Source organism: Leucopleurus acutus (genome assembly GCF_964270905.1).
Source record: "Leucopleurus acutus genome assembly, chromosome: 1".
Lineage (NCBI taxonomy): Eukaryota > Metazoa > Chordata > Mammalia > Artiodactyla > Delphinidae > Leucopleurus > Leucopleurus acutus.
Window position 1 is genome coordinate 5,229,170 of NC_139142.1, and position 16,764 is coordinate 5,245,933.

Here is a 16,764-nt window from a genome sequence, read left to right on the forward strand (position 1 = left end):
TTGCAAATGTGCTGGATATAACACAGGGTTTCAGGTTGAAGCTGTAGGTCCGCTGCTTGTTGGCTGTGGGCTCTTGGCCAAGTCATAGCCATGCCTGAGCACCCTGCCAGGCCAGTGGTCACCACTGGCCTCTGCAGGCTGTGGCGGGAACGTGTCTGGCCAGTGCAGAGAGCTGTACAGATGCTCGTGCCCTCAGTCACAAGTGCCCCTGGAGCTTGAAGTTGTGCTTGAGTAGCAGCTCTTCCATTTCTATTGGAAATGGACTTATTCCTGCTTGGTGGTTTTCTAAGAGACCAAAAACACTTTAAAAATTCAGTTTGTGTTTATTGGAGAGATTCTTTTATGAACTTTAATACCTTAAAGCTTTTCTAACAACAAACTACGGTTTCCCAAAGGAAACTATTTTTTAAATGTGAATTTTATATGTATAAATTTATGTTTTGACTTTTAAGAGTCATCCTAGTTCTTAGAAGTAGTAGTTAAGTATTAAGTAAATGTCTCATTTTGGCTACTGTTCTGTTACTGGTGGGAGAATATATCAAAATGGTTCCTTGCTGTATAATCTTACTATTGTGATGGGAAATAAATCTTACCCATAAGTAACACTAGTAAATTCAAATAAGATTTTCCTTCATTCAACAAATATTTGACCCTCAACTGTGTCCGTGGCACCATACTAGACCCTACAGATAATTGAGAAATGGAAGTTTTGGGTTTTTTCTGCCACAAGACAGAAAGCCACACCAGTGGGTGAGGTAGGCACATAAATGATGTCAGCTACAGCGCGTGAGGCCGTGGGGGCTCCAGGGCTGAGCTCTGCAGGGTGTGGAGTGGGGAGGGGGCCGTCGGTGAGCTGGGGTTTGAGTCAAGACTCAGACACCGTCACCAAGGGCTGAAGGCACGTAGGCCGCAGAGAAGAGGGAGCGTGTGGATCAGAGGATGGCATGGGGCCGAGGGGCTGAGGGAGCTGGCAGAGGGTGGCAGGAGGGCCTAATGCTTTGTGGGGTGAAAAGAAGTAAATGCGGGGCTACCACCTTTGAGGTACTTTTGGTGGTACATTGGTCACACAAATGCGAGAAGAATTGGTGCCAAACCATATCGAATCCAGAGGCAAATGAATCTTATAGACATTGACGTCTGTAAAGTTCAGAAAAATGGCTGCTGGGCCATAGAACTGGGTACAGAGAACCCCCGCCCTCCAGAAATGTTAGTTCTTCAAGTACACACTTGAGGACATGCCTCTGATTCAGTGCGCCGGGGGCTGAGTAATTAGGAGCTCCGGGACAGAGTGGGTCCAAGTGACTGGAGGCTTTCCTGGGTGAGGTCACTGTCAACCCGGTTTCTGGGTAGAACAGATTAAGAGCTGGTCTGGACCTAGGGTCTTGTACCCCAGGGAGGTACATCCCCTGGGGAGAAGGACAGCCATCTCCCTACCCCTCCTTAATTGAGAAGCGAGTTAATGCCTACTGGGAGATTCTTACTGTCTAACCTGGGCAGGCTGCTTTCTCTCTTTAGGGCTTATATCCCTGTGGGAGGGAAACAGTCCAAAGAGAATTCCAAAAGACTGATCTCAAGGTAAGCCAAGCCTTTAGCATCTGTTAATCACCTTGAACTTGACCCGTTCTTACAGATTTGCATGGAAGTGAGGGCTGCATGGAGGAGCCCGGAATTTCCTCAAGGCCATGGGGGACATTTTGACTGAGTATGTGAAAAATTTTGCCAGGAGGAGACAGGGTTAGCAGAGGGTAGCTTTATTTCAGGAAAAGGGGAGAACAAGAGCAAATCCTAGAGCTGTGTTGTGTAAGCGGTGATGGGAAGAATAAAGCCGGGCAAGAAAAATGGGGTGAAGCAGTAAAGGGCCCTGAGGGCTGTGCTGGGGAGCTTAGGTGTCACCTTAGAGCCATGGAAAGACCTTGCGTTGAGCAAAAGAAGCCTACATGTTGTATAATTTCATGTGTATGAAGTTCAAGGACAGCTGCTCTCCCAGGTGCTAATTTCCTGATGTGTTTTGAAGTTTCACCTGTGTTGTATATTGGTACCTGTTACTCAGTGGGGGCAGATTTAAGTGGCAGGGGTGGGCTTGGGCAGGGAGAATGCAGGACACTTACAGTCTAAGCAAGAGATGAATTCAAGATGAGCAGGTGGCCTGAGATACTCAGGGTGTTACCACTTGGCCGGATGTTGTCGGTGTCGGGTCTGGAAGACGTGTCCGCCCTCCTGCTCCCTGCGGAGCCCTGTGCTTTTGCTCTGCATGTCACAGAAGCAGTGGGGCAGTGGCCGAGCACAGGCACCTCTAACCTTGGACAAAGATGGAGGACTTCACCTTTTTGAGAATGTCATCTAAAAGGTGAGGCTAATACCTACTGATTAGAGTGTCCGGGAAGATCAAATGAAGAGATGATCTTAGCCCAGTGCCTGGCAGAGGTTAAGGACTGCACACAGGGTCACTACTGCTGCTGCTTTAATTAACGATTGTTATTTCAGGACAGGTATCTAGATGCCAGAGAGTGATGGGAGTTGGAGGGATTCCTGAGGGAAGACTTGGGGTGGGGAGGGGAAAGGGGCTGCAGGCAGAGTGAAGAAGCCTGTTTTGTAGCCCTCGGGTCTTCGTGCTGGGGAGACTGGTGTAGGCGGGGCGCGGCTGCCTTGGGTTCACTGTGCCCCAGGCCTGCTAAGAGGAGGGAAGGGTCTTGGAGTTACTATCTGAGTGATGTTTTTGAGTTGACGCCTAACACACAGAAGGTCACGCTGGCAGGGAGAGGCCGGCAAGCCCATCTCTGACAGCGGGCTTCACAGTTCTTCCTGCCACGCTATATTTGGAAGTGTGATTAAAGCCCTACTTTCCAGGCTTACTGGTAGTCTTAGTTGTTTTCAGGTCAAGTTCAGTGGTCCTCCGCAGAGATGCCGTTGGTAGATGTGGAGAGGGCCTGGTGCAAAGAAGAGCGGCAGGTGCTCTGTCCAGGGCTCTCAGCCGTGAGCTAGTAAACCCGGGAGCTTCCTTCTCGTTTAGTCCTTGAGCTTAAGGAAAGGTGCTTAAACCATTCCCCCGCCTGCTCCCCCCACCCCACACTTTTTTTTTCCTTCTGCTTTTGATCTCAAAATAACTAATTCTCTTTGCTGCCGAAGTTTTAGGTATTGTTATCTGTTCACTTTTGTTCCAGGGTGCCTGGCACTATGTGTTCCACTCTTGTGTTTTAGAAGGCTATGTAGATACGTAAGTTACAAAGTATACTTCATGCATCAGACGCATCAGAGAAGCTACATAAGATAGCCCTTTAATAGAATGCTATTTTCTGTTGTTTTAGCATGGCCTGTATTTGCATGGAGTCATTGCAGTGGAATCAGTGATCAGCTAGGCTGCAGGAGAATATGCATTTTCAACCTTTTGTCCCATCACAGCTCTCCACACTACAATAGTCATTTCTCTTTGTAAAAAACAAGTAGGTCAGAGTTCGCCTTTTGGTTCTCCCTTGAGATTAATTGTAGCTTGTTGGCGAGGGGTCCATGGAGCATCATCGTGGTGTGTGGTATTCATTAGTGTGGGTGGCTCCAGTGGCTTCTCTGGGGGGATCTCTCTCCGTCTTCTTGGGTTGTCATCCTCAAGCGCTTCTGTCTTAGGAGGAATGCTCAGATCAAAGTCCTCAGACAACAGTTGCAGCCCTACTGCAGCTGGGGTCCTCTTTCCCACCGCTCCCCACAGAGACCTCTCCACCTGGGGTGCTGTGCCCCCTGCCCTGCCATGTGCTTCCCTCATTCCTGCCCTGCCTTTGAGTTGCCCACCCTTTCTTCATACATCCCAGTCCCTTTCTTTCTTCAAGACACATCTCCTGACTCACTGCTATAAAATGTTTTCAGACAGATGTTATAAACATCTCTGCCCGGCATCTATCGGTGCATCCCCTGTCCCACTGTCTCATCTGCTTGTGGCATATCCTGGCCATTTCTTATTTGTTAGACCATTGAGGGCTCCAGGGTGGTTGAAGTGCCAGGCTGGGAGGCAGTGGAGACCTCTTTCGAGGGTAGGGTCTGCCATCGACTTCCTGTGAAACCCTGGGCAAGGTACTTTGGATTTTCCTTGAAGCAAGATTAAGGAATTGAATTAGCTCTCTGAAGTTTCTTTGATCTCTAAAATGTCTTCAGCATGTGTCTAGAGGGTCTAATCTGTTGCTTATGATATAGTTACTCTTTATGGGAAATTATTCGTTTAAAGCAGAGGGAGGAGAGAATATATAGGTTTTTGTGGCCATGTGATAGTTTGTGATACATGAATGTAGATGTAACTTCTATCTATGTAGTATCACAGAATACTAGGATATACAATGAAGTCTATGTAATTTGAAAAAAATTCTAGAGTAAATCTTGCTTCTACTGTAGTTTTTGTAGGTGAAAAGGAACGAACTTTTCTTCCAGAGACTACAAAGCAGCTTTTTTTTCACATTTGAGTGCCTCCAAATACTAGTATTAGTTACACGTTGCTTTTTCTGGAGGGAAACTTCAGGATATGGCACCTTTGAGGTAAGATCTTAATGTCTCAAGGCCGAGCCACTGCTGTGCCACGTTTTATTACTCAGTTTTGTTCTTTGGAAATGTAATGCTTTCTCTTTGTTTTTTCTTTTTCTTCTCCGTAGTCAGAAAATGGGTAAGAAGAGTCGAGTAAAAACGCAGAAATCAGGCACTGGTGCTACGGCAAGCGTGTCCCCGAAGGAAACCTTGAACCTAACCAGTGAGCTGTTGCAGAGTAAGTCTCGGCTCGGCCTTCCCGCCTCTGTGTGGGACACGTGTGTCTCTCTCCTCACACCCATGCACCGCGTGGGGGTCCCTGGTCTGGGGAGCAGGAGGTGAAACAAGCTTGTGTTCAGATCGCAGCTTGTTTAGCCATGGGACCTGGCGCATTACAGATCTTCCCCAGCCTGCAGCTTCCCTGCCTGTAAAAATGGAGGTACGGTACCAACAGGTTCCAACAGGTAACTTTTACCTAACAGGTGCGGTACCAACTGTAACTATGGTTAAAGGAGGCTTGGACGACAGAAAGAATGAATGTAGATAACCACCCCCCGCCTGCACCGGTGGGCCAGGCCAAACTCCACTGCTTTTTAACAGTGTGGCCTTGGACCAGTTCCTTAACTCTGCTGAGTCGCAGTGTTTGCATCAGTAAATAGAGTGTCTTGAGCCCCATGTGAGCTACGGCACGTGAAGGTTGAAGGTCATTGGGCCGTGAAGCCAGAGGTGAGCGCAGCGTGCCGCTCAGAGAGCAAACGTAGGAACTGGGCTCCCTCCCCTTTACTTTCAGTGATTCGTAATAGTTTTCCAGTTTCACGTATGGAGGTTATCCGTTCTTGCTCTAGGAAATTAAGTATCTGTTAAGTGCCAATACTTGCTTTAGCAAGTTAGTGTAAGCTGGTAACTTCTTTCTTTAAATTGGAATTTAAGTTGGTGCTCTGTATGTTTCAGATTTAGCCGTGGTCACTCTATTAACTAACTACATTTGTCTCATTTTCTTGGCCCCTTATTTTAGATTATGTGAGAGGCTAACCCCCAAATAAAAATTGCGCTTTCTTTCCCTGACACAGGCAGGCAGGCAGGCAGCAACTGAGTCAGGGTCAGGTCCCTCCCTGAGTTCTCCCATCGCCCCTGTGGGGAGCCCCCCAGAAGGTCAGTGTGGGCTCCCACAGAGCACGGCTGTACCTGCCCGCCCCCACCTGTCTCTCTTGCTGGACTACAGGCGGCCTCAGGACAGGCTCCTGTATTCTGGGGCCTCAGTCAGTGTTTGTTGATGGAAGAGTGAAGTAAGACTGGTTAACCTAAGTTATGAGTCAATGCATAACTAGTTATTGTTAATTATTATTAATTTTTAAATTAATTTTTATTGGAGTATAGCTGCTTTACAATGTTGTGTTAGTTTCTACTGTACAGCAAAATGAATCAGCTATACATATACATATATCCCCTCTTTTTGGATTTCCTTCCCATTTAGGTCACCACAGAGCATTGAGTAGAGTTGCCTGAGCTATACAGCAGGTTCTCATTAGTGGTCTATTTTATACATGGTATCAATGGTGTGTATGTGTCAGTCCCCATCTCCCAGTTCCTACCCCCACAACCCCTGTTGATTATTTACCACATCTAGTCTCCTCTGGGGGGAACAAAGGGGGCCAGGAGGTTTATCAGGAATGTGGTCGGGGTCTCTCTCTTTAAACTGATACTGTCTTAAAAGGTCAGGGCCGCTGACAGGCCGGGTGCCCGGGGTGCGGCCTTCCACTGCCATGGCTCCGGTCTTAGCGGGTAGGTCTTTCGGTTTTGGCCTGACAGAATCTTAGCTTCTTTTTTAGCGGCAACTGTGCCATCTCTTTTTGTAACTCCCCCAGAGTGCTTATTATAGAGCCTTACACAAGGATGTGAAATGTTTGTTGACTAATTGTCCTTATGTCCAATTTAACTGGTTCCCTTAGGGAATCATTGTTATGGAGTTTAACTAGAAAAAAATGTTGACTCTTAATATACCTTCTTTTCACCATCCACAAGAGTTTTCAGGAAAATGTTTTGCATTTTAGCTTAGCTTTTTAGATTTTCCTGTTATGAGTGTTCTGAGGAAAATTGATCAGAGCAGCAAGAATGGGGTAGATGCAAGTTAGGTGCTCACACCTGTGTCCTGTGGTCACAGTGTAATATGTGGCCTGGGTGGTTTCAGAGGGTTTACGTGCTTTAAAAAGTACACCTGGTTTATGGGCTTCCCTGGTGGCACAGTGGTGAAGAATCCACCTGCCGATGCAGGGGACACGGGTTCGAGCCCTGGTCCGGGAAGATCCCACATGCCGCGGAGCAGCTAAGTCCGCGAGCCACAACTGCTGAGCCTGCATGCTTCAACTACGGAAGCCTGCTTGCCTAGAGCCCGTGCTCCGCAACAAGAGAAGCCACCACAATGAGAAGCCCGCGCGCCGCAATGAAGATGAGCCCCCGCTCGCCACGACTAGAGAAAGCCCGCGTGCAGCAACGAAGACCCAACGCAGCCAAAAAACAAATATTAATTAATTAATTAATTAAAAAAAAGTATACCTGGTTTATACTTCTCACCTCTGTCATCACGGCTATATACCTTTGTCCTTTAAAAAGAAACCAACAGCAACAACAAAACCCAGATCCTCTTTCTTCTGAAGACTAACAGGTTAAGCTGAAAGAAATGTTTGGGTGCCATGGTTTTTGTGTTACAGAATGCAGTAGTCCTGCCCCTGGCCCAGGAAAAGAATGGGAAGAGTATGTGCAGATCCGGTCTCTAGTTGAGAAAATACGAAAAAAACAAAAAGGTAAATTTCCTCAAATGATCATCACATTTTAATAATATCCTGTGGAAACCTGGCATAAGCAGAGAGGCTTTGAGAATGAAGGTCTCGGCATCAGCCCTCAGGCCTCCGTGCCTGTCTGGGTGGTGGTTGTAGAAGGGCTCCTAGATATTGGGAGGGAAACTACATTGGGAATCCATCAGGATTTTCCCCATTTTTGAGGTGCCTTTGCTGCTTTGGAAGGGATAAAAATGTTGAGCTTCAGCAGGGACAGTTTTTCTATCTGGGGACTAAGATGGTATAACTTTCATTTTTTTTATTTTATGAAATACATATTTAAATTTGTTTTTGCATCCTGTGTTTCCTTTAGGGTTTGAGGCCAGTACATGGTGTTGTGTGGTCAACACACAAATATATACGGATTGGTTAGTGTCTTGTCAAGATTTACAATGAGCTCAAATATGTCTTGATTTAATAAGAGATGTAGTTATATTTCTCAAGCTGTGTTTTTCCAGGGTGTATTCAGTAGGCATCTTAATGATTCCCAGTCAGGCTGGCAATGGGGCCAAGTGTCAATTCGGAAAAGCGTATTCAATATACCTATTGTTTTTGTGCTGTAAAGCACAAAAAGTAGATTTGTATGCAGGCCACACGGAAGGTAGAAGGAGAAAGCATAATAAGGAGCCTGCGTTCAGAAGGATGAGAGAACTTCTTTGACTCCCCTTTTATTTATTGCCATGAAAGTTAGTGGGAAGACGGTTTGTTTTGTATTTGCCCTCTTAGGGAGTAGTTTTACCGCTCTCCCATGCACATCTGCAAACATGCAGTCTTTAGGTTAGATAGTCTCAAACCCTCAATGGGGACGGGTTCTTTTATAATGTGTTAATTTGCATTAAATGGTAGACTGTGCTAATCCTGGCTCACCAAATTGGTTGCTGAAAAGTTTTTTTATATCCTGAGTTTCTGTGCTGAGTAGAGACCATTTACTATAACTGGCACTGAAGTTAGAGCGTTCACTAGTTCTCAATAAGGGAAGAGTAAATTCTCTTCTAGAGTATCCCTAACAAAATCAGTTTTCTCCATTTAGCAGGTACCTTTGCAGACCTAGCCTGGCACGGCGTCAGGCCAGGCAGTCCTGCTTCACAGATCTAGTTAACCATGAATTGTATCTTGGGGACATGGCCACAGGCCCTGGGCTGGGTTCTGTGCCCAGCACCTCATGTGGTCGAAGCTCCTGTTCCTCTCTCTTTATTCCTCAGAAAAATAATGATTTTTCCTATGCATGGCTTTTCATCTTTTTTGATATTTCAAACGTGCTGAAAAGTGCCGAAAATAACACCTAAGCAGCTACTATCTCAATTGGATACATGCCAGAGTCTTGTGGGTTCAAGTTCTTCTTTCCTTCCTTCTCACCTACTGGTCCGATCTCTTCCCCTCCCTCCGTGCTTTGATTGGTTCTTATATTTGTTTTTAAGAAATTAGGCGTTTCAGGCACAGCTGAAGCCCCACACTTCCATCCCACTCCCTCCTCTCCCCTCCCCTCCCCCTCGGGGGGCGTTGTCTTTACAGTGAATGTGTTTCTGCTTCATATATAACCCCATACAAATAGATGGTAGTAATTGGTATTTTAACAATTTACGTAAATGGTATCATACTACTGGACTTTCAGAAAACCAGCGTTAAGTTTTGTGTTTCGCTTACAGTGATACATATAGATGCTGCTCATTTAAGTTGCTGGACGAAATTCAGAGCGTTCCAGTTTTGTGCTCTTAGAATCAGGGTCTAGGGCTCCTCCTTACAGACGTCTCCTTGTGCATGTATGTATGTGAGCTACTGATTTTTGTTTTTGTGGGAGTTTTGTTAAAGCAAGTGTGCACATGAGAGATGGCAGGTTGCTCTAGGAACCTGCAGTGGTCATGAAGGCTTTCCCCATCCCTGTTATTGCACCTAATAGAACCTGACCGCCAATATTCATATCACCTGGGACCAGCAGCTATTGCTCTGTAACCAGCAGGGCGTTCAGGATTTTAACTCACCTTTCCTGTCACTAGTTAAGGTATGTACTGTGACATCTGGTGGTCAGTTTTGATTTTTTTTTTTTCAAGATCGGAGTCTTATTACTATTTCTAGGTAGTTAGTTCCAGTGGTCTGTTTTTTATTTTCTGAGAGCAGCATGACTGATATGTTCTAAAAGTAGCTCTTGTTTTCTAAAACACGGATTGATATAGGTCTGTCTGTTACTTTTGATGGAAAAAGAGAAGATTACTTTCCTGATCTAATGAAATGGGCCTCTGAAAATGGAGCCTCTGTTGAGGGTTTTGAAATGGTGAACTTCAAAGAAGAGGGCTTCGGTTTGAGAGCGACAAGAGATATCAAGGTGAGTTTGTAGGTGAGCTGCTGGTCTGGGGGGCGGGCTCTAAGAGCATCTGGGTGGTGTGGCGTGGAGGGCCCAGGACTTGGAGACAGGCGTCTCGGGCTGTCCTGAGCACACTGTGGGCGTGTCGGCAGCGTGCAGCCCACCTCCCTCTCCCTGACCTGCGGTCTCCCGGCTGGCCCCGTGGTCCTGAGGGGCCTCAGCCCAGGGCTCTAGACAGCCCCTCCCAGGTTGTCCTCCTTGGAACTGTGCTATCAGCCAGTGAGTGGGGCAAGTCGGGTCACATCTCCGAACCTCTGTTAGGAGACCAGAGAACATGTCTCGCGGGATTTTGAGATTTGAGTGAAGAGGAGGATGTGAGCTTGGGTGGTTTGGAGGAAGAGCACACAGGGCCCTGTGATGGATTGGATGTGGGTGGGGTGGAGGGTGGGCAGTGTCGAGATGCGGACCGGTTTTCTGGAGTGGGTAACTGAGTGGCTGGAGGTACCACTTACGGAGACAGCAGCAGCAGAGGGGAGGGGAAAGAAGAAGAGAAATATCCATGTGCTAAGGGACAAAGCTCTTCTCCACTCTCGGTCCTTCCTTCCAGATGAAGGGAGCAGCAGCCCCCGGCGGGGCTCTAGGCCTCTCTCTGGCCCTCATCATGCCGCTCCTAGAGAGGAGGTGTAACGATCTGATGGTTCTGGAAGAAGGATCTGGGCTTGGCCTTTTTCTCCGTGGGAGCTGGTTGCCATATGTGTTCTCTCCCCTGCTCTCTCCACCCTGGGAGTTTTACAGGGCAGGCCACACGTGGGGAGGCCTGTCGGGGCTCCAGTCCTGCCTGTAACTAGGTGGGGAGTCTGTCTAATTCTGGGATTCCGTAGGTGATATTTTGTGTCACCATCTGTTGTATTCTTGTGTCTCTCTCAGTTGGTTCAGAACTTGGGTGGAGGAAATGGATGTTATTTATTTGGGTCCCTTCAAACTTCCAGCAGCATCTCTGGTCAAGTCGTAGTTTACTTTTCAGTGATACCTTGATAAACCATACACTGGTTTATTAGATACCTGTTAAATATCTAGTGTGTGAATAGTACCTTGCTTGTTATTATACCATGCTTCCCAAAACACCAGGATCTCTTCCTTCATGAGGCTGATATAGTAAGGGATGAGACACACATAAAAATAAATAGTAGACATTGGTAAATGGCAAGAGTAAACCAGCTGTCACACTTTGTTCTCATCTCTGATGAGAAGCATCATTAGTATGGATGCTGCCCAGAATATCTTAGCGGTGGTCCGTCTTCACTATGTGCATGTTTTTTTAAGCTTTATTGAGGCATAATTGATATACAAAATCACACATATTTAACGTATATGTTTTGATGAGCTGGGACATATGCATATACCCGTGACACCATCACCACACTCAAGGTACTATGTTGATGTGCATGCTTTAGGCAGTATAGACACATGGACAGGACTTCCTGAAAGAAGCATCTCATGTTGCCAAAGTAGTGAGATAATGCCTTGGGAAAAAATTAGTAACCAATGTATGTCTTACGGGCTTGTGCTTTCGCTGGTATCCGTGTGCTTTAAGGTCAAGCATGTGGAGGAAGGAATGTTACTCTAGCTTCAGAAACTCAATAGCAATTCACACTGGCAGGTTAGGGTTTTTGTTGGAGGTAGAATTTTTTTTTGTTTTGTTTTTAGAACTTAAGTACAGCAAAGAATAAATAAGCACCCTTGTGCTCTATTCCCAAATTGTTATATTTGCTTCGAATTGCTTTTTTGATTTTTTTTTTCCCCAGTGTATATAGTTTTTCTTTGGAAACAGGATTCGAGACGATGCTTCTACTCATTTAACTGTGACATAAATGTGTACATTTAAAAGCGTATTTGATAATTAGAAATAAAATGCTTATAGGCAACCTTAAGTTGTATTTCATTGTGATTGGATTTCTGACCATAGATGTAGCTGGACTGACAATTGTAACATGTCTTGGTGATTCTACTATTATTTTTTTCCTCCTAGGCAGAAGAATTATTTTTATGGGTTCCACGAAAATTACTAATGACTGTTGAATCTGCTAAAAATTCAGTGCTGGGTGAGAATAATTTCTGTTTGTTCAAGGCAGAGCAAAAATGATAAAAATATATAAAATTTCATTTTGTGGCGCTAGGGACTATATTTGGTCGTTTTCTCAACTAGTGAAATATTTCCCCAAATCCACACGAAGTGTTTTCCACACTTGTAATCTGACATAGTAGAAGAATGTCAAAAGAAGAGGGCACCTTACCTTAAATGTTACATGACTATCAAGATATTCCTATAACTTTAATATATATTTTGAATAAACACTTTTTAAAGCAGTGTGTGGAACTGATGCTGTTACCTTCTGGGTTAATTCAGGGCCCTTGTATTCTCAAGACCGAATTCTTCAAGCCATGGGAAACATCACACTGGCCTTTCATCTGCTGTGTGAGCGAGCCGACCCTAACTCTTTCTGGCAGCCCTACATTCAGACCCTCCCCAGCGAATACGACACCCCTCTCTACTTCGAAGAGGATGAGGTTCGCTACCTTCAGTCCACACAGGCCATACATGACATCTTCAGCCAGTATAAGAACACAGCACGGCAGTACGCCTACTTCTATAAGGTCATCCAGGTGAGCGGCTGGGAGCTGTTTAAAGGATGTGTTACAGGGTGGGGAAGGAGGGAAATTGATTGCTTAAATGTTCCACCTAAACATTTTGCTTTTTAAGGTAAAAGGCATCGAGTGCATTGTTTCTGTTTTTACAGAAATGTCAATGAAATGTGGTTGGAATACATCTGACTTCCTCAGTGCCCAGTGTTAAAACAAGCAGCGGTTGCTCCTAAGTTATGAAAGTCACTACATTTTCTGAAAACGAAAGACAACCATGGACTTTTAGAAGCTCTACAATCTATCTAGTACAAAAAGATATGCCCCATGTCTAAATTTTCCAAGGAAATGAAAGTCCATTTGTGGGTTCTTCATACGTATATTAGTAGTAAAATATTGACAATTGATTTCTTTATGTTTTGCAAAGTGTACTGTGTATTATATTAATTTTGATTAGTTCTAAGTAGACGTGTCATATGGAAATCTCTATAAGGTCATGAACATTTGAATTACGCCTGATTGCTCCTTGCTGTGTTTTGGCAGTTCAGCCAGCGTTCTCTTTCTTTTCCAGCTGAACAGCACTCAGACAGCTGAGGGCCAGTGTCAGGGTTCCCTTGGGAGCTAAGAAAGGGCGAGTGTCTCTGCCTCTTGACTCGCCCCTTTCTCATATGCCCACGAATCGGCTCCTGGGCTGCTGTACCTAATAGGTGGCAAGTGGGAAAGTGAGCTGCTCCCTTTCCCTTTTCTTTGGGTAATTGGATAACCTGGATTAGGCGTGATTTGGTTTTTCCTTAGCTGGTCTGTCTCTGCTCTGTTTTCATTGCTACAGGAAATAATGTTTGGGTGTTCATCATTTAACCTTACAGCATGCCTACTGCGCAAGAATGTCACACTCAAAATTATATCCTCCCCTGTATCAAATACTTCAGATACATAAAAAACTATGACTCTTGTCTTCAAGTAGAAGTCGCTGCTTTTCTAAACTTTAAACTTCAGGAAGCCTTTAAGAATTATCATATAACATGTATATAGCATTTATTTTGAGTGTGCTTGGTTTGAAAAATATTGATGGAGCCAGGCCAAAACTCTGATTATTCGGTTAGTTTGCACCTACAGTCCTGCAATCTAAAGTGTGACGTGGCTCTTCGTGACCTGAAAGGGTTGTGCTTTTATTCCTAGTTGTTTTTTTGTTTGTTTGCGGTACACGGGCCTCTCACTGTTGTGGCCTCTCCCGTGGTGGAGCACAGGCTCTGGATGCGCAGGCTCAGTGGCCATGGCTCACGGGCCCAGCCGCTCCGCGGCATGTGGGATCTTCCCGGACCGGGGCACGAACCCGTGTCCCCTGCATCGGCAGGTGTACTCTCAACCACTGCACCACCAGGGAAGCCCTATTCCTAGTTCTTAATTGTGTTTCTTCAATGACTAATAAAAGTGAAGCTGACCCTAGCAGGTCTAAGCCTTTGTCATTTCCTATTGTTAGGCAACAAACTGGAAACCAGCTCTTTTCACGAATGTGTTTCTCAAATCGGGGCTGTGAGATGGCGAAGGCTGGCGGCCTACCCTGAGAGGAGCTGCCTCTGGTCAGGTCGAGGGTTCTGGAACGATGCCGAGTCTCCCGACAGCTGGCTTGGCGTGATCTTTGGATTTTCATTACACTCACCGGTCTGTTTATTTCAGTATTAACAAAGTAGTGCAGTTTTGCTTCAAGGTTCAATGAGATTTTAAATGACCGTGAGTCACTAAAATACTCTGTTCATTTTGATGGAACCGTCTCATGCCAGGTCTCTTAATAACCCTCTGAAATAAACCCCTTTAGATGATGTTTAGGTGACTGAATTATACCACAGTCTGTGTAGTAAATAGTATTATTGTGAACATCTCAGGAACTAGAGAACATTCTAAAAATAAACTTTAATTCAGAAGTTTTTCTAAGAGTAATAAAATTCTCACATGACTAACAAGAACAATTTGGATAACTTATAATGAATCCGAATATCCTTTTTAAAAAAACAACCACAGTCTTAAAGCATTAATGAATCTATCCGTTATTCCTTTTTAGTATTCCTTTATTTATTTATTCTTCCTTTTTATTGAAAACTTTGATTAATAAATGTGAAACAAGGTATATCCAAATGTGGAATTATCAGACAATCAAATGTTGGCTTTTTTGCATAATTAAGCCAATCTTGAGTATTTGAAAATAATGGTCGTGATTTTAAAAATGGGTGAAGGGGTTCAAAAGGTAAAAAGAAAAAATATATATGCAGAATCATAAATTTTAAAAATGATTTAAAGATGCAATCAAACTGTACTTTTCTTGACTGTCAAAAGCATCAAACCGAAGAGAAAGCAAGGTGTGTCTGTGACCGCATAATAGCTTCTTCTGTGTTACATCAGTGCATCTCAACTGGGCGGTTGAGAGGGTATTTGCCCTTGAGAGAGTATTTGGTAACAGTTGGAGACAGTTTTGATTGTTAGGTTTGGGGGTGGGGGGAATGCCACTGGCCTCCAGGCTGGGGTTGCTGCTGGACTTCTCATGATGTGCAGGGCAGTCCCCAAACAAGGAATTGTCCAGCCCAAAATGTCAATAGTGCTAAGGCCGAGACCCCCTGCTTTGTATTTATATATAGAGGACAGAGCACCTCAAATACCTATGTGATTCCAGAAATCACCATCAATCCCTTCTAGTGATTGGATGCCTGGGGCCTGACTGGCATTGGTTGCTGGTCACTGTCTCCATATGTCAGAAAGTCTTCGTGGGCCAGTTCCAGATCCCCCCGGCTTTAGCTGCCTGCTGTAGCTAGGAGAATATATTTTAAAGTGCTTTTCTGCTTGCTGTCATTTAACAAACATCACTTCTTTTTAAAAACTTACAGATATAAGACTAGGTTTGGAGATGTTTGACTTGTTAAGGATGTAAGTACAGGGGAACAAAGATTGAAAAACTCTAAGTGTAAAATTCAGATTACTCTTTACAAACACAGACTTGGACCAAGGAGTCGAGTCGAGATCCTTGAAATTGCGTTTTGAAAATGAACTTTATGTGGTGGGCTATCATCATTTCTCCACATAAGCTGGTGAGAGTTCAGTCAGGAAGGGGGCATTTAACTGATGGGAGGGGAAGGACCATGCGCCCCGAACGGGGCAGCTTTGACTGAGGGTGGTTTCAGGAAGGGTCGAAGCAGCAGTGGGATAATCTGCCCAAGAGAGAGAGGCCGCACAGAAAGAGCCTGCGCTTTGTAGTCAGACAAACCTGAGTTGAAATCCTAATAAATGTATTTACTATTAAATTAAATATAATTTGGCATTTGTTGCTTTACCCTACCCCTCTGTGTTTGTCTCCTGATCTGTTAGGTAGAAGACCCATTTTTCAGTGTAACTGCTGTCAGCCCAAGTTGGGCTGTTCATCATAGCCCCCAGCACAGTGCCAGGCTGCAGTGCCTGTGGCATGAGGAAACACCAAGGAGGTCACGGTTGAAGCCACCCGAGCCAGGGCGGCATGGTAGTGGAGAGGGTGGGCTCTGGGGCTGGCCTGCCAGGGTTCCAATCCCCACAGCATCGTTTTTGCCAGGTCTCTGTGCTTCTGTTTCCTTTTCTGCAAAATGAGATAATACAGCACCTGTCTCCCAGGGTTGCTGACTGGACGAAATGAGTTGATCTGCGTGAGGCCCTCAGTACAGCAGTACTTGTCATAGAAATGCTCCATTTCTGTTACTGTTTTGTGTTTTGATCCTTCAGGCCGTGCCGTTCGGTTGTTTTGTGTTAATTGTTTTAAGTTGCATCTCCCCTGTCCCTGCAGTACCTTATGGTAGTATTTCTTAACTTTCCTACTAAAAACTCCTATTGGCCACGGATAGTGAAGAGTATTCCTGCAAGACTAGGGCCTAGACCCAAGTGACTCTTCACAAACTCAGATTGCTTCGATATCTCATGCTTTTGTTGTTACTGTCATTGGTTTTTTATCTCATGTTTTTAAATATTAAAAATTTGTGCAGTTGTTTGTTTGCTGTGGTTTAACAGTCATGTGAAATGACTTACTATCAGGTCAGACTGGCACTGTAGGAAAACAGCCCAATTTCTCCCATGACCCTACCTGCCGCTGTGCATCCCTGGAACCCACATTCCAGCGGGAGAAGCGTGGCTTTATGTGGAGTAAATGCCGTGAGCCCCACAATGTGGCCAGTCTAAGGGTGGTTCTTTTTCAGTAAAAGAAAATGTGACAGTCACTTAACGTTAGTAAAAATAGGCAGCAGAAGATATGATTGCACATTGAAGTTACATCAGAATGAGCTTTGGCAGAAAATTTCTTAATCGATGATTTGATTTCTGTGCCTGATGGAATAGGACCTCAAGGCAGCCCAGAATGAGACGTACTGCTGAGACAACCAGGGGGTCTAGGCTGTGGAGGAGAAGGTTTTTGCATAAGAATTCATGACAAAGAAAAATGGATTTAAGCAAGAGTTATCTTTTTAAAAATCATATTTTGAGTCT

The 16,764-nt window shown here is 44.9% G+C and overlaps 1 protein-coding gene across 2 annotated transcripts in view; it reads left to right on the plus strand.

Annotated features, from left to right (window-relative positions):
- The window catches only part of SETD3 (SET domain containing 3, actin N3(tau)-histidine methyltransferase), a 69,644-nt gene that overhangs the window by 7,755 nt on the left and 45,125 nt on the right, over positions 1–16,764 (plus strand). Inside the window, exons 1-6 of one of the 2 annotated variants that reach the window (XM_082849346.1) lie at positions 4,476–4,515; positions 4,629–4,738; positions 7,209–7,301; positions 9,506–9,654; positions 11,663–11,735; positions 12,041–12,297. In XM_082849346.1, coding sequence (XP_082705472.1) covers positions 4,502–4,515; positions 4,629–4,738; positions 7,209–7,301; positions 9,506–9,654; positions 11,663–11,735; positions 12,041–12,297 — 696 coding nt within the window. In that variant the 5' untranslated portion in view covers positions 4,476–4,501. Of the gene's footprint in view, positions 1–4,475; positions 4,516–4,628; positions 4,739–7,208; positions 7,302–9,505; positions 9,655–11,662; positions 11,736–12,040; positions 12,298–16,764 lie in introns of those variants that run through there. The other variant, XM_082849347.1, reaches the window with a different exon arrangement.